The 21,716-nt window shown below is 53.5% G+C and overlaps 1 protein-coding gene across 1 annotated transcript in view; it reads left to right on the top strand.

Moving 5' to 3' along the window:
* SHANK2 (SH3 and multiple ankyrin repeat domains 2) overlaps nucleotides 1-7,860 on the top strand; it is a 155,942-nt gene extending 148,082 nt beyond the window's left edge. The window contains 1 exon segment of the mRNA XM_034645324.1: nucleotides 3,853-7,860. Within this exon segment, the coding sequence (XP_034501215.1) occupies nucleotides 3,853-4,423 (571 nt within the window). The 3' untranslated portion in view covers nucleotides 4,424-7,860.
* The last annotated feature ends 13,856 nt before the right edge of the window (nucleotides 7,861-21,716 follow it).

The raw sequence follows: 21,716 nt of genomic DNA, 5'->3' as shown, positions 1-21,716 counted from the left end.
CAGAGGTGTGAACGGGGACCCTGGGACAGTCTGGTGCCAAACAGGTTCAGAGCCGCTACCCCAGCTCGCGTGCGGGACAAAAGACACACCTAGCCGGCGTCACCGAGCGGCCTCTGGCGCGCATTCAGTGGTTGTTCAAGAGCTAGATGGAGTCTGTAAACACACTGGAAAAGCCCCTTGAACCTTCCTTCCCCCACCCCAGTTAACTGGTTCTGGCTAATGAAATAACAACGCGCCTCTGAGAGCGTCAGTTAGCTCTCAATTCTTGTTTTAATTCTGTTTCCATATGGATTTGATGTAAAAGGCAGCATAGAGTGCTGATCCAAGAGAGGGTGTGTGCGCGTGCATGTGTCTGTGTTCTAAATCAGGGCGACAGATTCCTGCATGTTCCACCCGGGAACCCAGTGGTTGCTTAGCAACGTAACGATCTCTGCAGCCGGGAGGATCCAGTGAATAATGTCAGCGTGATGAACCGAGAGTAATCAAGCTTCTGAGGAGGGCAGGATGGGCCAGCCCAGCGAGGGCCTTCACTCTGCTTCTCAGGCTCTCTGGTGACTCTTTCCCACAGCGACTTCCCGCTGGCCCCAAGCGCGTGGCCGGATCCGGCACCCCCGCATTATTAGCTGCCGGGCTCTCGGCTCACCGTGTAGACTTGAAGCAAAGCACAGATCCGTGGGGCGCCTTCCCCCGCCAGGAGTGCTGACTTAGACTTGCCAAGCTGCAGAGGACAAAGGATGGCTCGGGAGCCCTCATCAGGCTCTTAGCAACGACCTCGTGTCATTCCAACGCTGTGGTCCTCGCTTTCTTACCTGGCTCTCCCTGGGTGCTTGTCTTCTTGATATTCACATTATCCCAAGCCCGAGAAGGCAGGGTCGTGACTTTCTCCTTCCAAATATGCAGGTGAGGCCCCGAGGTGGACTGCCTGCTCTGCCTCCTCAGCCCCAGGAAGGGACCAGCCTCAGTAGATTCTCAGCCGACGTCTGTACCCCTGCCTTCATTTCCTCCATCGAGAAAAGCTTCTTTTTTAATTTCAATTAATTTTGCAGTGTTGTCTCAAGCCATCCCATTCTGTCATTTTCATGTGCTCTCGTGACGGGTGTTCACATGAACAGAAGTAAGTACCGCTCGCGTGAACGCCTTGCCCTCGTGTGTGCTGCTGTCCCTCTGCTCCCCACCAGTGTGCTTGAGAGCCTTCTCTCTGTTTCCGACAACAACCACAGCTGCCTGCAAGGCTTTCCTTTCAAAAAACAAACCATCCCGGCTGCCTGGAAACGGCTGGGACGTTTGCAGCAGGAGGACAGTGCTGATAGCCCCGTCCTCTGGCTTGGAGGTGCCTGCTGTTCAGTGTGGCCCGGGCTTGAGCATCCCCTCCCCAACTGTGCCGCCCTGGTGGGTCCACCCAGAGTCAGAGACACGGGCACTGTCACCATGCAATGTCACTCTAGAAAAAGCACATCCGGACTGTTACTACAAGGCAGCAGGTGAGCAAAGGTGCTGATTGTAGATTCGCCCACTTTACAAAAAACTTCTCTTCCCCGAAGGTTCTAGGCCCTAATTAACAATTCAGGTCACCTCCGGATGGTGTGGCTTTGCGCCTACTCATGGATTTATTTCAACCCCCTTAGCTTAATTGTATCAAAGCAGAACCAAGAGGGGCCCCTGTGCTGTGGAGCGGGTGCAGGGAGGGCACGGGCCAGCTCGAAGGACATTCCACGCACTGCCTCCTGGCGTGTGCCTCGGCCCAAGCGGGAAGCGGAGTGGGGCTTCCGATTCTGCTTGAGCAGCAGAACGTGCCGGTTTCTCCTTAAGCCCTTGCTGCGTCCACCCCCTCTCAAGAACCTGATCTAGGTCCCAGAGGCGCTGGCTCCCTGTCCCTATACCTGGCACCATCGGGGCTCCTACTTGGGGATTCTGAGTCACTGAGCCTGGCAGTGGTGGAGGGCCTACCTTGACCGGCCAGTATAACCAGTACGCACCAGTAACCAGCACCCACAGCCCCCGGAGGTTCTTGACAGAGGTCTCCTATTTGTACCACATCCCACCCGGCCCTCCAGAAAGCTACATGGGGACCCTCCGGCGGTGGCGGTCCCTGGCCCAGTCACACCCACCTGCCCCTGGGAGTGCCTGTGTCGGGACCAAAGCGCGAGTCCACCCCGCCCCCTCTACGTCTGCTGTTTCCGCATCCCGTCCTTGAAGCAGCCGAGACTGCCATCGGGTGCAGAAGTGTCACAAGCTTGGAGGAACTCAGGTAGCCGACTGGTGGTCGTACCCACATATCTATCAGCGGCAGAGAAAACAGCGGCAAAGAAAAGCTAGGGCACAGGACGGGCCGACTGGGCCTCGTGCCCAGCTCACCCTTCCGTGTACAGAGCCCCCCCCCCACCCCGTCCCTGTCCTTGTCCGTGCTCATCGCCCGCCATGTCAGCACCTGTGTGGCTCTTCACATGTTCCCGAGCACACCCTACCCCCACTCTCACCACTTGGGAGGGAGAGGAGCGCATCTCACCTATGAAGACATGGAGACTCACAGGCTAAAATGTGCCTACGCTGGTGTTGGGCGGAGCCAGGCTTCATACATCTCAAGTCCAGATCCTCAGGAGGAGCCCGTGGTAGGAGGGATCCTTCCAGAAGGAGGTGGGTGGTCTGTCCACATTCACATGAATGAGCCCAAAAGGCAAGAAACACACACCTACTCGTGCCGCCCCCCCAGTTGGCTGTGGCTTCTTGGGCTGGTAGCATGGATACGTCCTCAGTTTGGGGACAGCAGAGAAGAGCATGAACCAGAGCCCAGAGGCGTGGTTGTTCTCTGTGGCTGGAAAGGCTGCTGTGGGCCTTGGCCAGAACCAGGGAGGGGGCCGTACATAAAAAGGCCACCGTGCGGGTAAACACAAAGACCAGAGACTTCCCTGGCACTGAGATGCAGTCTCCTCCCCTCAGGTCATCCAGCCGTCTCCCTGGGGCCAGTAAAGGCCAAAGCTCAGAGGCGCGAGTGTACCCCACTCCAACCCTTCGGGCTTCACCTACCCGGCCAGAGCAGGAGGGACATGGGGGACTCCCAAGGACTCTCCTGGCCGCTTGGGAGAAGGGAGTCCTTGTAGATTTCTGCTTTTTGGTGAGGATCATACGTAGCGACAGGGAGCTTCCCGCACTGCCTTCACGCGGGGAGAGAAAACTCATTAGCGCGCCCACTCCACTCTGCAACCAGCTGGCCCCATCGACACTGGACAAAGTCGCAGCAGTCCTGGTTTAGCCCTCCGGGTCAGTACACACTGCACTCCGGCAAATTACTCCTCGTTCTCAGGGTCCGTGGACGGTTTCTCCAAGCCCTGAGTGCCCCCAAGGAGGTGCGGGGCTTCCCACGCACTGCAACAGGGCCAGCCTGCAAGGGGCCCTTCCCCTTGTCCTTCCAAGCTGAAAAGCCCAAGGCCTGACAGGCAGTTAAGAGGGAGGGTCTCTTCCTTCTACGTGCCGAAATGGAGGCAAAAGCTGTCCTTTTCCCCGTACTGGTGATGTACTGGTGACGCTACCAGACACGTCTCGCCCAGGGAGCAGGGCCTCTTTCAGGCCCCATCCTCATGTCTCCGAGTGTGCCCTTAGCAGCGCCTCCCCTGCGGGGGGCCAGGTGAGTGGGCGGCCTTGGCGTGCTGTGGTGTCTTCTCAGAACTCTGCCTCCCGCTCCCTTCCTCCCTGCCCGGGTCCTGGCATGGCAAGTCGTCTGCTCACTGCCAGCGCAGCTGCCGTGAAGAGTGTCTGCCCCACCCCGCCCCCTGACCTTGGCGGTCGCGGTCTGCATCCCGCTGACCCTCGCCGAGACCTGGCTTGTGATACTTGTCTCTGTTGTTGCCATTTCAGAAGTCCAGAGGTCATGAGCACCGTCTCAGGTACGCGGAGCACAACGGTGACCTTCACGGTTCGCCCGGGGGCCTCGCAGCCCATCACCCTGCAGAGCCGGCCCGCGGACTTTGAGAGTAGGACCTCGGGAACAAGACGTGCCCCGAGCCCTGTGGTGTCGCCAACAGAGCTGAGCAAAGAGATCCTGCCTGCCCCCCTCTCCGCTGCTGCTGCCGCTCCTTCTCCCACTCTCTCAGAGGTCTTTAGCCTTCCAAGCCAGCCCCCGTCCGGGGACCTGTTTGGCTTGAACCCGGTGGGACGCAGCAGGTCGCCGTCCCCCTCGATACTGCAACAGCCAATCTCAAATAAGCCTTTTACGACTAAGCCTGTGCACCTGTGGACTAAACCAGACGTGGCAGATTGGCTGGAAAGTCTAAACTTGGGTGAGCATAAGGAGACCTTCATGGACAATGAGATCGACGGCAGTCACCTACCAAACCTTCAGAAGGAAGACCTAATAGATCTTGGGGTGACTCGGGTCGGGCACAGGATGAACATAGAAAGGGCTTTGAAACAGCTGCTGGACAGATAAGGGTGGCTGCTCTTTACCTTTACAGACTTCTTGTTATAAGTAGAGATGGGCTTCTACTGAAATATTTGGGCGGCCAAGCACGGTCTGTGAGCACCAACCCCATTCCATGGGTTTGTCTCCTGGTACCCAAAGAAATGCCGAGTGTGTCCAGGTGTGGCTGAGCGAAGGCCTTGAAACGCCCCCACTCTCCACGTGGGTTTCACGGGCTGTTTCTGTGCAGCAGGGGACATGGGGAGGGAGTTCTGCCACCACAGGAAGAGAGGCACAACTTGCCTCCCAGCATGCAGGTGACCTCACTTTGCCAGGTCCCAGGGATGCCCCCGTCGATTTAGCACGGGACCCTTGCTCTTGCAGGCAGACACCAGTGTCCTCTAGATACCTCCTGAGACCTCCCTCCTTTGCTTTCCGGGCAGCTCTCACCACCCCAGGCCCGCCTCAGTCTGTGGCCTCTGGGAGGGCACTCAATGCTCACTTGCTCCTTTCTTTCCTCTACTTTGCTTGCAGTGAGACACCCCACACCTGTCTGTCCGGTGCCCCTTCTTGGGCCCGAAAGGTAGAGAATCTTTTTTCCGTCTGGATTCTTTACCCCATCTCCTCCTGCCATGTGCATCCGTGGTTCTTTGGCCATGAAGTTCTTGGCCGTGGTGGGGAGTCTGAATGGGATCGTGCCCAGCTTTGCTTAGCTTGCTTTCTTTACTTCGGCAAATCTATTAGCATAATTCCAAAGTGGCCGAACAGATGTCACACGGAGTTAGTCAAAGCACAAAGCCGCGATTCCAAGGAGGAGGGGAGACCTGGCCATGGGAAGCAGCCAGTGTGCAGCTGCCTAGGTCCCAAGTCTCCCTGAGGGGGAAGAGCAGTTAGTCATCTGCCAGAAGTGTCTCCAGGACAGCGAGAAGGGGATTCTCTGCCTTTCGCAATTTTTTTTTAAATTGAAAGTGTGTTGCGTTCTGCAAAGATCAGAGCAGGTGAGCGTCCGCTGTAACACGAGGGTGGGACACAAGGTGAACGGTGGGCGCGTGCTGCGGCGGGGGAGACCGCATCTTCCCCAGGAGCTGGGTGGGGCGCTGTGACGTCAGTTCCAAACCCGGCTCGGGGTAAGCATCTCTGCCGAGACAGCCCCTCTGCACTCTGAGGCCAGGGAAGATGGCATTGGGGGCTCTCCCCCTTTGTCTCCAACTGTCCGCGCAGCCCACCAGTCTGTCTTAGAATAGGCTTCTTGAGAACCCAGTGGGTACGGCATCTAGACTGGACCCAGGGTTGAGAACACACAGTGAGCTGCAGCGTAAGGGGGCAGGCAGACAAACGAAGAAAAGAAAGCAGGGAGGTTTCCCGGGCTGCGCCAGGCCCCTCTCTCGAGGCTTTCCCGAGTTGTGCCCGTTCTCCTCCCTGGAGTCCCCTCCCCCTGTAACAATACCTCCGGGTTCCAAGGGAGGTTGCGGCCTGCACAGGGGGCCACCGGACATCCAGCCAGGCTTCCAGCACATTCTCCCACACTTGGAAGAAACTCGAACAGCAGGTTTTGGCTTTTATTATGATTTCAGAACTAGCCTAGCCCATCTCTAATTATAAAAACATGATTTTTTTTTTCCTTTCTTTTCTTTACGCTCACAATCAAGTGTCTGATTAGGTCTGGAACAGCTCTAGAATGAACACATAAAATTTAGCAATTTAAAATCTCTTTCTTTACTGCAAGTTTAAATAGTTGTACAGATAGTTTATAAGCACAATATTTTAAGAAAAAAAAGTGGCTGGTCTACTAGGCAGCCTTTGTGCCACTTCAGTGCTAGAAAGTTAAAGAAAAAAAAACTTTTGTGATTTAATAATACTATTTCTGTGGAATTATAAAAGTATGACCTTTTTAAATCAACCTTATTTGGATGCATCTGAACCAGCAGAGCTGTGTTATATTTTCTATCTTTGCTAGAACTTCGTCATCGAAGGACAATTATTTCTTCAAAAGTGGTTACAATTCACAATGCAGCAGTTTCTCCAAAACCAATACGCACCACACACACACACACACACACTTTTTCCAGCCACATGCCCCTGAATTGGAAACTGAGTTTTGGACCTTCCTCTGTTCCAAACCCTTCTGCAGGACAGTCTGTATTTGAATGCCCCACTCCAACTTGAAATCAGTCGAACACAAAGGCACTTCTGTCCTGCACACCTTCCGTCTCTCGGTCATGGGGTGCGCCGGGGACACTACGGGTGGCCTGCTGAGGCCACCTGCAAGTGTTCAGAAAATGAAAAGGTGGTGGTTGGGCCATTATTTGTCTTCCATTTGGTGATAGAGCAAAATTCAGTCAGTGCACCGCTCACCCTGGCTCTTCCCTCCTCTGTCTACTGTTCGGCATGACCTCCACGCTCAGTGCCAGGCGACACGCCAGAACGAGAGGACAGGAAGGGAAGGCGCTGCTAGGTTGCCACCTGGTGGCTTAAGGTTCAGTGGACTTTGGCCGCCACTCCCTTTCTTAGAGAGACATCGAGCCATGGGCAACTAACCAGAAGCAAGCAGACGGCAAGACAAACAAAAGAGCTGGGCAGTCACTTATTTTCGCCTTGTCTTATTCTAGAAAAGTCACAGGACCCCACAGAACCTGCACTGACAACAGAGTAGCACATGTTGCCAAGACGAACCCATCTCTAGCCCTATTCGATGGTGTTGCTACAGACAGCAATAGTTCCTCACTGAGATCGCCGCCCACTGTCCTCCCCCCACCCGCCCCCCTTGGACACATTAGGACCAGGCCCTATTCCATGACCTCTCAAAGGTGGGACACAAATCAAACTGCTCACATAAAGATCATGTTAATACTATTCCGGGTTTTAAGATCAACTTTTGTTATCTACTGTAATTTAAATAAATTGCATTTACATGCCTAGTCTCTGTAACATTGTGTATACAAAACCAAAATCTCTCAAGATGTAAATTATGTATACCTGCCAAGACACCTTCTCCAGGCTGTCTGTGCACATTTTAAGTTAATTCATAGAATATAAAATGACTCAATGTGACTGTTGATTTGCTGAACTTTACATATCACAAAGTGGATTATTTGTGGTACTTTAGTTAGTAAAATGGTGATTTCTTTTTTCCTGAGTTACTGAACAAGCAAGCATTACCCAGGTGATCTGGCAATGACTTTGTGTGTGTGGGCCACAAATATTGATTTTTTTTTCCCCATTAACGATTTTTTTTCGTTTTTTTGGAAACTAATATGTTTCACGCTATGGTTTGTGTAACTTGTGTTCGCATTATCTGTGTTGCTGTTACTTTTGTGCTTTTATTCCTTTTAAACTTTATTTAAAAAAAAAAAAACAAAACAGAACAAAAAACACGCTCCTGTAATTTGCACTTCCTCCCGACCCTTCAGTCTCTTGTATGGCAACCACGATTACTGTAAGAGAAATAAACATGCGATTGCACTGATGTTGTGGCTCTGATTGCACACAGCGAAAGCCGTCTGGGCGAACCAGGAGTTGCCAGCTTGCAATCTGACGTAGGCTCTTTGAACATCATCACCACTGAACCTCCGGAAGGTTGACCCGGTACCACGTTTCTTCAAAGAGTCCGAGCCCTCCCTTCAAGGAGCTCACCCGCCTGGGCTCCCTCCCCTTACAGTACCCTCACGGCACAGACGGAGACATGCCCGATTTCAGAGCCGGGTGCGTGTCGGCGTGCACATCCGTGAGCTCTACTGTAAGAGCCCAGCTGAGGCCTGGCCTTCCTTTGGTTTGGGACAGAAGTGGGGGTGGCGCCGAGGGGGGTCCCCGCACCCCCACCTGCTCGTCTTCTTCCCGCCAGGCCGTGGGGTTGCAGAACCGGGCGGCCTCTCCGGTTAACGTGCAGCCAGCCATGTTTCGGTCAGCAAGCGGGCACTGAGGCTTGGGGCAAGAGAATTTGTGTCTTTTGGCGAAGAACTGAGCCGGGAAGACATGGGCTATCCCTTTGTCTGTAGGGAAGTATGTTTTAAACACTGAACCTCATCTCTGGTCTCATCAATGAATACCTGATGTCTTTAGTTCCTGGACAGTTTCTTCCATGTTGGCACGTTCTCCATTCGAACAGCAGCCACTATGTGTCTATGGTCATGAAAACTTCGAATCCTCCCATCTTGCGTAGTTCACTCTCCCTTAAGCCTCCCGCCTCATTGTCCGGTGGTTTCACCGAGACCTTAACCACCCCCATCACCGCCAATGGTTTCTTCTAAACCTCTTCTGGGTAAATGTATCAGTTTGTCCTAAGGAAAAAAAATGGAAGACTTTTCCTTTGACTTGTACGTTATTTGAGGCATTTTACCAACCAGGGCACTGGAGTGTCTGTGCTTGTAGCTCTCCGCGTACAGCCCGAGCGGGAGGAAGTCCCACGGCGCCTAGGGGAGCACGCACCGGGGTGCCGCGCTCCGTGGGGACTCGGGTCATTTCCAAATCTGTCCCTTCGACGCCAGCAGGCCTGACCACTTTGGTTTCCAATCCGCACTGTATCTGTGACTTTCTTTACTGTTCCTGTAACATGTCTCTGCATTCCGGTCTTTACCGTTCTGTGTTTAAAATTACAACACTTTCCATTGCTTCTACTCTGGAACTCTCTGTTTATAGCAATTCTGAAACTTTAATATGAGCCTTCAAATAAATACAGAAATGAAAAAAAAGGAAAAAAATAAAGTGTGTGCCTTGGGTGTTTTGAACCTGATCTGCATAAAACCATATTGTATTCAAATGCTGTATATTTAATGAAAGGATAAATATATCTTCACTGTATTAATGTAGCTGATAAAATAGTTCTAGTGCCTTGTTTTCTGAACTGAGAAGCCCATATCAATGCACAACGTAAAGTAAAAACCGATTCAAGAACTGAAATGTTGAGAAGACGTAGACGTGATTCTGGAGCCTTCATCCTAAGACTGTGGAATATACACAGTCGTTTAAATTAAAAAATAAAAAGAAAATTGAAATAAGAGTGTGTTATCAGTTAATTTTCCATCAAAAGTGCTCTCTGCTCTATCACGGTCAGTATTTTCACCCACCTGCCACACAGAGTGTGTGCGAGAGTCCCCATAGAAGAGAAAGGCGTCCTGGCAGGAGGCCTTGGGCGACCCCCCACGCCCCCCTCCCCCGTGCTGTGTCGCTCCGGCGCACGTGCTGGCGGCTTCTCGAAGGCAACAGTGTTGACTGTTTTCAGATTTTGTTAAAAATTAACAAAGTATTTGTTGACAGTGACTGAGGCCTCTCATCACAGACTATTTCCGGTGTTTACACGTGAAAGAAGTGTCAGTACACAGTCCACTTTTCTTTTAAAAGAAAAATGCCCTAGGAAGTACCCGAATTCTGGCCCAATGGCACTACACTCCCTGTGCTGCAAGTCACGCGAGGGCCTCTGTCATCTTAGAAGTTGTCCAGGGTGTAGAGAGCGCGACAGGAGCTGCTGCCCTGCCTGTGGGGCTACAGTCATCACGGCTGCAGTGAGAACAGGGGACGGCTCAGCCAGTCGACAGGCAGGTGCACACCGCGTGCCGTGTTTGGTCTCTGCCAAACACGTGTCTCAAGGGAGCGAGGACCTCCGCAGGCTGTGCCTGTTTATCTCACAAGACTAGCATTGGTGCTGCTGTGTACCAAGCCAAAGTCAATTGGAGATCCAAACTTACTCGTTTCAGGCCACAGATGTAGCCGATAATCTGAGAATCTGAAAGAGATGGTTTGGGAGAGATGGTGGGGTTTCTCGGGGGTCCCCATTCCACATGCTGCTGCTGCCTCGGCTGGAAGCGAGTATGTGTCCCGAGTCAAAGGGGCGTGCCACAGTGCCAAGCACAGCCACCGGGCAGTGCGGACGGGCGGGCAAGCCCAGGGCCCCGTACGAGATGAGGATGGGAGAAATCACAGGTTGGCCTTCAGGGCAGCCAGCTGAGCCGGTCTGAGTGCGGAGACAGCTGATCTCAGCTGCATCTGGTGGCAGCACACCCGTCCTGTGCCCCTAGCCATCAAGCCCTCCTGCCATTGCCCGCTCATAGTCTATCTTGCCGAGGAGTTTACATGGACTTAAATGTGTTGTTCAAACCCCAGGGCCCAGAGAGCAGGAAAACACAGTCTTTGAACTGCCAGGGAAGTGACCCCAGCACAAGGCAGAGGTCAGTTTATTTCTGTGCATGGTCCCAAAACATAGCACAGGCTGGAAATAACAGTAAGTCTCCTGGGTGCAGTCTGGACCGGGTACCATCCGGAGCACTGCACCCAGTGAGGGTCCAACAGCCCTGTGGTAGAAACAGCCCCACTTTACAGGAAGCGAAGTCTTGCCCAGGTCCATGGTGACGGCAGAACCAGGACTGGCTGTGGAGCCTTCATGACTAATTCCATCTGTAGGAAACAGAACCCCCTTCGGGTACCCTGAGAACTGCTGGTGGGGTCAGGATCTACCACTGATGACAAGACACACGCCCTCTCTGCCCCTCCAAAGTCATCTGTGCAGGGCCAGGGCCCAGGAGGCTGGGCAAGGTGGGGGTTCTGCTGAATCACCGCAGGGGTGTGAAAAGAGGAGATTCAATTCAGAGGTAACCTGCTTACCCCACTGCCCTTGACTAGGATCAGGGAAGCCAAGACCTCGGGATCACAGGCTTTCTCAAAAGACTTGGTATTTGTAAAGGGCCACAGCTTAGGGATGTGTGACATGTGGCATCTGCTTTAATTCTCTCAAGAATTCATGAGGCCTGTGTTGAAAAGATGACCATCTCCTTTACTGGTGAGGAAATGGATGCCCTCAGCCACAGTCTACAGGCAGCTGGGACAATTCATCCCGAAGACGGACAGTCCTCACCAAGGGAGCAGAACTGCCCTGGGCCCCGTCCTTCCCAGGCCCTCCCACTCAACTCTTCCTCCCGTGGCCCTGAGCCACCCAGCATCCTCCCAACGTGTTCCTTTGTGGCCTAAGTCTGCCAGCGCCTGCCTCTGTTGCTTGCGACCACAGACTCCCCGCGGATACAGCTCCCAGCCCCGATGCCAGTGCGCTCTCTCCCACACCCCACGGCCTCCTTCCTCCAGTGAGAACTGGGGCAGCCCCTTCCTGCCCCTTCACAATCGCCCTCAACGGCAGAGGAGAAAGGCCCAGCAAACGAAAGATAAGGAGTCAGTCACATGGCTACAGAATGAGCGTGAAAACAAGTCTAACAGGCCCGCATGGCTCTGAAGCTCAACAGAAAGCGGCAGCCTCCCCCCTTGGTCCTGGAGCCCGCCATCTGCGCGAGCTAAAAATAAAGGCTCCGTGTTGAAGCGAGAGTTTATAAATGTGACTACAAAGGTCCCGATAAAGACATCAAGGCTCTGGGGGAACTGCATGGCCTGAAACCTTTAGCACCTGCGGGGCGGCCAGGAAAGCCCAGCTCCCACCTCCCACACAGGCCCGGGGGGCCAGCTTCTCCCGGCAGCAGCCAGGAAGGAACGTGGAGAGCATGACGGCTCTTTCTGGTTGGGAGGGAGGGAGGGAGACCGCAAAAAAAGAGGGCTGCATATAGCATGAAGTGCAGGCTGCTATGTAGTCACATCAGCAACACAGAAACAGCCGCGCGGACCCCAGCTCTGCTTTCCCCACCCGGGCTCACATCATCCGGGGCCACCTGACCCCTGCCTACCTGTCCCAGCGGCTCCTTGCTCACCTTGCTCGGGTCACCCTCCCACAGCAGGGCCTCCTCTCTGCCTGCTCCTCCTGACATCTGGAATATTCTTCCCCTGTGTCTGCACCGTTTCCTGGACCACCAGATTCAGAGGAGAGCTCGTCCCAACCCCACACTCCCATCTACCCGTCTTCCTTTCTCAGGGCACTTATCACTCACTGCCTCATATTGGCCTATTAATTTGCTAACTGATTACCCCTCCCCACCCCAACAGACAGACACACACCCCCCTCTGGAAGAGATGCCGCAGGAGAACGGGCGCCCATCCTGTCCGAGCCGTGCACTGCTATTCCCCTGCCCCTCGCGGCCTCAGCCCCACGGCAGCTACGCCCCTCCTGGACCGTGCCTGCAGCTCCGTTGCGGGCCTCCCACGCCTGGTGAGGAAGACAGACCTCCCGAGGGCCCCCAGGGGCGGCGGGGCTCTGCCTGCGCCCGTGCGGACCCTCCCTGTCCTGGAAAGCTCCTGGGACTCCTGCCTTTGGCCCACCCATCTGGGCGCCAGCCCCGTGACACCATGCACCTGCTCGCTCTAGAGCGACCCCGCTCCCAGGGACGCCGCCGGAGCAGCAACAGGAGCCATGCCCAGGTGGAGGGGGCAGTGGGTGGCCGGGCGGGAAGAGGGGGCTCAACCGCGGGCCTGCCAAGCCCCGGAAGGCGGGGGGCTGGGGGCGCCTACCTCAGGCCTGTCTTCTGAAGGGGGCGGCCGCGCGGGCCCGGGCACCACCGCCATGGCTCTGGCGGGACGATGGCGCAGATGGTACACGAGGGGGTCGCACGCCTGGATGCCCCTCACTCCCGGGGCAAGGGCGACACCGGTGCCGCCTCCCGCCCACCGCCACAATGCGCCACTTTGGCCGCAAAGGACACTGGGCCCGTCAGTCACGTGCCCCGCCAGTCACGGGCCATGCGTGGCCCAATCAAGACTAGCAGAAGGACCGCCGAGCACGTGCCCCGCAAGGGCCAATCACGACGGGCAATAGAGGGGGAACCGTGATTGGCCCAGCTGGAGGAGGGGAGGCTGTTGGCCAATCCCGGGGGCCAGGAGGCGGGCTGCGGATGAGGTGCCCCGCCCACCGTGGGGTGGGGCTGTGCACGCAGCTGGGGGCAGGGCGAGTAGGACGCGTGTGGTGGAGGCTCAGGGCTTGGTAGCCGCGTGGACAGGGCGACTTCGCCCAGCTGGGAGCATCTTCACCCCGTCCCTGGAAGCAGATTAGTTTTAAAGCGTTTGACTGCAGATAATGGAAACTCGCGTTAAGAGTGGCTTAAACCAAAAGTGCTTTATTCTTTCCATAGGACACAAAAATGTAAGCTCCCCGAGGGCAGGAATGTTATCCATTTTTTTTTTTAAGATTTTATTTATTTATTCGACAGAGACAGCCAGCGAGAGAGGGAACACAAGCAGGGGGAGAGGGAGAGGAAGAAGCAGGCTCACAGCAGAGGAGCCTGACGGGGGGCTCGATCCCATAACGCCGGGATCACGCCCTGAGCTGAAGGCAGACGCTCAACCGCTGTGCCACCCAGGCGCCCCTGTTATCCGTCTTGTTCGCTGCCCTGCGCCTACAACAGCAGGTTCCCAGTAAGGGTGTGTGGGAGGCGTGGATGAAGGGCAGGACACTCCTTGGTGGTCCCTGGCTGTGGTCCAGCAGCTCAGCATGGTTGAGTCTGAGATTCAGCCTCTCCCTCCAACCTCTCAGCCTCACAGCAACAAGAGACTGCTGCCACTCCGCACGTCACATTCTGCTCCAAGCTGGGAAGAGGGGAGGCCAGGCCTGCCGTGTCTGCCTCGCTTTCCCAGGGAAGCCAGTGCTGTCCCAGAAGGGACTACCAACATGTCGTGAGCCACAGTGCTATCTAAAGCCATCCCTAGGAGCCAGGCAGACCCGGCAGGGGCAGTCAGCTTGGCACAGCGCTGCCAGGAACAAAGCTGCGGCTGTGTTGAAAGGCAGAAGGGGAATGGAGAATGTATGGACAGGTGATAGGTGGGGTCACAAAAGTGTCCAGGTAGATTTTCCTCCCTGAACATTTGGAAGTACACAGTCCACGGGCACCTGGGTGGCCCAGTCAATTAAGTGTCCGACTCTTGATCTCAGCTCAGGTCTTGATCTCAGGGTCGTGAGTTCAAGCCCTACACTGGGCTCCACACTGGGCGTAGAGCCTGCTTTAGAAAAAGAAAAGGACAAAAGTACGCAGTCCAGTGACATTAAACACATTCACAATGCCGTGCAGCCATCAGCACTGTCCGCTTCCATCCTGCCAAAGAGAAGCCCTCTGCCCATGATCCCGTTTCCCCCACTGGCCTGGGGCCCAGGCAACCAGGAATCTTTCTGTCTCTGTGAATTTGCCTATTCCGGACATTTCATGTAAATGGAATCTTTGGGGTCTGGTTTCTCCCACTCAGCATGATTTTTTTCAACGGTCATCCATGGTGGAGCGTGCGACACTTTTTATGGCTGAAGAATACTCCATCGGAGGGGTAGACCGCACTTCATTTTTCCCTTTGTCGGGTGATGGACATGTGGGTTGTCTCCACCTTCTGGCTGTTGTGAATACTGCTGCTGTGAACACGCATGTCCTTTTATTTGAGTCCCTGTTTTCCGATCTTCTGGGCATCTGTCCTGGGAATGGAATTGCTGGGTCGTGTGGTCACTCCATGTTGAACCTGTTCAGGCACCGCCGGACTGTTTCCTGCAAAGGCCGACCACTTACAGTCCCACCAGCAGCGGTGAAGGCTCCTCGCTGGTATCTCTCGAGGGCCCGTTTCTGTAGGCTGCAATTCTTTGGCCGGCCAAGCTCCCTCTCAGGCTTCCAGGTACAGCCCAGGTCGTTGGAACAGGTTGGGGCACAAAGACTCTGCCTTTCGGTCAAGCCCCAGGCGCTGCTGGGGAGACTGGTCTGGACTTCACCTCCCTGCAGCTCCCAGGGATTGTGTGTGAGCAGAAGATCACCGGGCCTCCTCCCGGGCATCCAGTCTCAGTAGAAAGTGTCAGAATTCCGAGAGCTTTACTCTATGAATACTTTATTGAGGGAAAAACAGACTGTTCTCAACCAGAGAGATTTCAAATTTGAGAGTGTAGGAAGCTCCGGGGCGTGGCGTTGCAGGATGGCTTCTAAAGCAAGCATGGTTACTAGGTAGGGGTTTCCAGATGGCGGGGAACTGGGTAAATAGGAGTATCTTACACCGTTTGGGGAAGACAACTTGGGTGCCATTTATGGTGATCAGAGGCCTTCGTAATCAATAACATGTTTTCTTGTTCACGAGGTGAGCTAGATTAAGTTTTGCTCACATGAGATGAACTGGCTCTGTCTCCTCGGGACCTTTTTATTTTATTTTAAACCGGAGGAAGCCCCGAATCTGTGTGGTTGACATACTTCTTGGGTGGGTCTTAAGGGAAGTTAGAGAAACTGCGCCTTGCGTCCGCCATCCACATTCGGCCGGAATGGGTGAGGGAGGGGTGGCCGACCGTGGTGCTGAGGCTGCCAGTCGTGGGAGTCTGGCCTGGCACACAGGCGACCTTTGTGCGATGGGCAGTTTGTATGTCTGCTCTCTGGGATTGCCCCTGGACTGTCCCCCCTGGCTGCATCAGTCTGCAACGTGCAGAGAGTAGGCTCTAAGGCAGCATTCCTCAACGTCTGGGACCAGCAGCAGCCGGGTCACCCGGGACCCGGTTAGAAATGTCAATTCTTGCCCCTTCCCCATCTGCAGAATCAGAAGCTTGGGGGCAGGGCCCAGCAACCTGGGTTGTTCGCAAGCCCTCCAGGTGACCGCCATGCCTGCTACAGTTGGAGAGCCCCTTCCCCAAAGCAACCCCCACAAAATAAACCTGGCTCAAACCTTGCAGTGATGCAGCATCTGGGGGACAGCTGAAGTTCCACCATGTTCCATGTGGCTGCGTGGCACTGAGCCTGCGGCGCCCTCCTCTCCCAGAGGCCATGGCCCTCAGGTTGCTGAGATCTGCATGGGGACACCTCAGAGAACAGCCCCTCTAGCCATGCTGAATGCCCAGAGGGAGGGCACCATGGGCCTGAGATCACTTCTGTCCTGTGCCAAGGAGCCGGCAGACATCCCCTGAATGACCCACCCACCAAGCTTCACTGTCCAAGGTGGGACCTCACCTGGGAACCTGCCACCCAGGTCCCCCCTGCACCAGCCACCAGGCCATGAGCCACGTAACCTCTGGGCTCCTCAGTGTCCTCATCCGAAATACGGACTGACGATCCCAGTGGTGCCAGGAACTTGTGGGGGCAGATGAGGTCTTACGGGGGAAATGGCTTGCCCATGCCAAAGGGAACAAACAAAGACGGGCTGGGTTATCTTCTTAATCAAGTGGTAAAAATACATATGGTATGAAATCCAAAATGATCAGGAAAAAGCCTCTGTCCCTTCCCCACTGGCTCCCCAGAACCTGGGGTGCCTCCCCGGAGCTTGTGCCTATGAGGGGTCCCTTGCGAGCCTCCCCTGGCTGGGTGCACACCTCTGCAAGCATATGTGGATGGAGCATTTTTAAAACCCAAATATAGCTCACGCTACACACTGCTCTGTACTCGTCTTGCTCTTTTCAAATTATTAAGCGTGCTGGGCACCCTAAAACAATGGGGAATAATGAACACCCATGCCCACCGCCCAGCTTGACGACAGCAGACCTGACAGGGACGCTCGAAGCCCCTCGTGTCCCCTCCTGATTCCACCTCCTTCCCCCCACCTCAGAGGTACCGCTGGCCTGAATGTGGTGTTTATCATCTCTGCGCGTGTTGCTCCGTTCACTGCTTGTGTGTGTGTCCATAAACAACAGGTATTATTATGCACATTTTATTTTTATTTTTTTAAGATTTATTTATTTAGTTGAGAGAGAGAGAGCAAGCACGAGCGGGAGGGGCAGAGGGAGAAGGAGAGAGAGCATCCCAAGCAGACTCCACACTGTGAGCAGAGCCTGATGCAGGGCTTGATTCCACGACCCCGAGATCACGACCCGAGCCGAAGGAGTCGGACGCTTCACTGACTGCACCAGCCAGGTGCCCCTGTTATGCACATTTCAGTATTTTTTTTAAAGATTTGATTTACTTATTTGATAGAGAGAGAGCACACGAGTTGGGGGGAGGGACAGAGGCAGAGGAAGAAGCAGGCTCGCCGCTGAGCAGGGAGCCCGATGCGGGACTCGATTCCAGGACCCTGGGATCATGACCTGAGCCAAAGGCAGACGCTTCACCAACTGTGCCACCCAGGCGCCCCTATTAGGCACATTTTAAAACCTTACAGAAATGATCTCGACCTCATGCAGGATCAGTTAGTAACCCTCAGAAAGAGAACAGTGCCTGGCGCTTTGTCACCATCAGTGAAGTGATGGCCGCCGTCATCATCGATATTATAATTATTGGCAATCATGAATCTTGCAGCTGGCTTATTTCTTTCAATATTACTTTGAGAGTCATGGAAGAGGACAGCTGCAGCTCTGAATCATTCACGTTCGCAGTGGAACACACTATGTGAACATACCAAAATTGATTTATCCATTCGTCTGTTGATCTTTAGGGGGTTTTCTTTGCTATAAAAACGAAGCTTTCCAACATCATGCTAAGGGGAGAGCCACAGACACAGACAGCAGATGCGTGGAAGCCAGGGGTGGGGGAGGGGACGGGGAGTGACCGATGCCCAGCCCGGGGCTTCTCTTTGTGTGATGATAATGTTCTGGGATCAGACAGTGGTGGTAGTTCCGTAACCCTGTGAATACGCTAAAAGCCGTTAAACTGTATACCAGCTAGGTGAATTATATGGTGAGCAGATGATGTCTCAATAAATCTTTTTAAGAAAAAAAGATGCTTTTCTAAATGGAATGTGGGATCCTACATTGGATCTTGGAACAGAAAAAGGACATTCATGGCAAAAATTTAAGTCCAAATAAAGTCAACGCTGTAATACCAACGTTAATTTCTTAACTTGAATAAGTGGACGGACCATGGTTAAACAAGAGGTAATCGTAAGGGAAATTGGCAGGGAGTATACAAGAATTTCCCTGTATTAAATTTACAACTTTTCTAAAAGTCTGAAATTATTCCAAAATTAGAAGTTTATTTGAAAAACAAATCAAGGAGGACCCCATTCCGTTCCTTGCTGCTGTGGACTGTGGGCTGCCGGGGCGGGTGAAGGATCTCACGATGGCCGGGCGAAAACTTGCTCTGAAAGCCATTGACTGGGTAGCTTCTGGGGAGATCACACCCCGAAACCAGAAGGCCACTGCTAACTCCCTGAAATCCTGGAAGGAGACGCTTACCTCCAGCTTGGCTACTCTCCCTGAGAACCCACCCGCTACCGACTGGGCTTTAGTACAAGGCTTAAAAGACTCCCTCTCCCTCTGCACCTCCCCCCAAATAAATAAATATTTTTTAAAAATAATAAAAAGCAAACCAGAGCAAGCAACGCTGCTGTGAAGGTACCCAAGTGTGTGGGTGTGAGCGGCTCCCAGGTGCTCCCCTGGGGCTGGATTGCCGGCCTCTCCTCTCCGAGCTCCTGGAAGTCACCAAACCGCCGCCCCCAGGGCAGCTCGCCTCTGTCAGCTCACGTGCATCTCGGCGATGGTTCCGGGGGGCGGCAGGGAGGGGGCTGCTCTGTCTCGGCTGCCCAGCCCCTCGGTGCCGGTGTTCCACGCTCTCCCACTGGCCCTGCGGACGGGCACGGAGGGCGTCTCCATTATGCACAGGCGCGTGGGCAACCAGGATGAAATAGGAGTCGAACTGCGGGGTCAAGGGCGTTCGGGACATTTCCCTAAGTCCTTGCAGAGCCTGTCGGCTGCCCCCGCACAGACGGTCCCAGGTGTGCCCGTCAGCAGAGCAACATCTTCTGCGAGGGAGCCCATGCCTGCTCTTGGCGGCTTCAGATAAGAAAACCCAACATCCCCCTAGTTACACGTTGCTACCTTATCAATTACCCCAAAACTGAGCGGCCTAAAGCAGCAGCAAACAAGACTAGCTCATACTGACTGTGTCGGCCAGGAATCGGGGAGCAGCTTAGCCAGGGGGTCATGGTTCAGCACCTGTCGTGAGGCCTCGGCTGAGGTGTTGACCAAGACTTTCTGGGGACAGAGGATTCATTTCCAAGGTGACGCACTCACGTGGCTCTTGGCACGAGGCCTCAGCTCCTTGCCACCCTGACCTCTCCCGAGGGCTGTTTCGCCTCCTCATGACGGAGTGCCAGCTTCTCGGAGAGCCCAGGATCTGAGAGAGCAAGGCAGAAACTGCAGTGCCTCCTTGACTCACATTTGGAGGTGACATCCTGCCATTTTCCCAGCGTCCTATCGTTGTGCGGGTTGCCCTGTTCTATGGGGAGCACGGGGCACAGTCCCAGGAGCAACGGAGTCGTCTTGGAGGCCGGCTGTGACAGCGTCATTGCCGTTTATGGATGAAGGTAGGACTAGAAGACACACCTACTCACTACTGTTATCAAAGGGTGAAGAGCATCTCCCAGAAACCTACAGGTAACACCCCACTAGTGGGGAAAGATTGAGCGCTTTCCTCCAAAGACTGGGAACAAGGATGTCTGCTGTCAGCACTCTCGACATAGTGCTGGACATTCTAGCCAAGGCAATATGGCAAGAAAAGGCATATAGATTGAAAAGGAAGAGATAAAATGGTTTCATTTTGCAGGTGATATGATTGCGCAGAAAATCCCAAGGAATCTACAACAACAACAACAACAAACTTTCTAGAATTTATACGGGGGCCAGCAAGGTTACAAGATATAAGAGAAACATACAAAAATCAATTGTATTTCTTCTACGGACTACAAATGGATGTGTATACACTGAAAACAGAGAGTTCATAACTGCCAAAAATAAATGCAATACTTAGATGTAGGTCTGATAAAATACATATAAGACTTAGATACTGAAAACTAAAATGCTGATGGAATAAACGAAACAAGATGTAAAGAAACGGAGGGAAATACCGTGTTTCTCGACTGGAAGTGTGTCTGCTTGGTGAAGAGATAAGTAAGTGTAGTGTAATCCTATCAAAATCCCAGCAAGATTTTTCATAGAGACAAGATTATTCTAAATTTATATGGGAAAGCAAAGACCTATAATAGCTAAGACAATTTTGAAAAGAAGAATAAAGGGAAAGAAATCAGTCTACCCAATTTCAAGACTAACTGTGTAGCCGTAGTAACCAGGACTGGGTGGTATTGGGGGAAAGATAAACAGGTCAGCAGAACAGAGTAGAGAACCCGGTCCCAACTCTAATCCCACATTCCCACCAATTGAAAAAAAAATTTTTTTTAAACAAACGATAAGTAATACTGAGTTTTCTTTGTTTTCAGTAAATGAAATGATGCTTTTTTTTTTCCTTCTCAAGTACACAGGGCAAAAGGTAATAGGGTTAAATTCTAAAACCTTTGTTTTATTTACGACATTCATCTTTAAGGACTTTGGTGCTAAGAAGTTAAGTGTCACGCTGACATCTCAGATGCCCAACTGAACCTTCCAGAAAACAGATGGGATCACTTCAGGGCTTGCAAACCTTCGATAACGCCTCTGTGCACTCAGAATGAAGCCCAGTCCCCCAGCTGGCTTGTAAAGCCCTTCATGACCTGGCCCGGCCTGGGTCACTGGCGCTGGCATTTCTCCTTACCCACCTATGCCCGAACTTTCGGCCCTACTGCGGCCTTGCTCGCACACAGTCTGTCCCTTCTGCTCGGAACACCCTGCTTCCCCTGGCTGACGTGTACTTGCCCTCCAAAGCCCGCACTCCTCCCAGAATCTGTCCCTGACTCCGCCCGGCTGCCCTCCTCTGGTTGCCTGTGGCACCCCTGCTTTTCCTATGGTATCAGGATTGTCTGTCTGTCCCCGCACCCACACACTACAGGATTGGGACTGTCTCTCTCCTTTTCTTTAAACCATTCATCATTTTAGTGTACAATTCAATGACATTTCGTGCATTCACAACGTTGTGCGACCACCTCCTGTATCTAATGCTGGAACGTGATGACCGGAAGAGGAACCCTCAGAGCCCTCAGCAGTCCCTCCCTGCTTCCCTGTCCTCCAGCCCCTGGCAACCACGATTCTGCTTCCTATGGATGTACACAGACTGTCTCTTTAGCTCTGCATCCCAATTCTTTTTGTTTTTTAAGATTTATTTATTTCAGAGAGAGAGAGAGAGAGACAGAGAGCATGATTGGGGGGAGGGGCAGAGGGAGAAGCAGCCTCCCCACTGAGCAGGGAGCCTGATGCGGGGCTCAATCCCATGACCCCGAGATCATGACCCGAGCCAAAGGCAGACACTTAACCGAATGAGCCCCCCAGCCGCCCTCTGCATCCCCAATTCTTAAGCACAGAGGCAGGGATAGAGCAGGGAATCACCGTTTGCTCAGGGAGGGGGCAACCAAGCTGTCCTGAGTTAAGGTCACCCCTAGCAGCTAGTTTGGGAAAACGTCTGGCCTAACGTCTCCTCCATTCTTTCTGTGCCACTCTGGGGGCTCTGCCGAGCTCGCCATTTCCACTTCATCAGTTCCACTTAATCTCCTTTAAACAAAATCTTTAAAAATTTTTTTGAAAGATTTTATTTATTTATTTGACAGAGAGAAAGCCAGCGAGAGAGGGAACACAAGCAGGGGGAGTGGGAGAGGAAGAAGCAGGCTCATA

Source organism: Ailuropoda melanoleuca, chromosome 16 (genome assembly GCF_002007445.2).
Source record: "Ailuropoda melanoleuca isolate Jingjing chromosome 16, ASM200744v2, whole genome shotgun sequence".
NCBI classification, from domain to species: domain Eukaryota; kingdom Metazoa; phylum Chordata; class Mammalia; order Carnivora; family Ursidae; genus Ailuropoda; species Ailuropoda melanoleuca.
The sequence above is the reverse complement of the archived record's forward strand: the minus strand, read 5'-3'. Positions and strand labels throughout refer to the sequence as shown.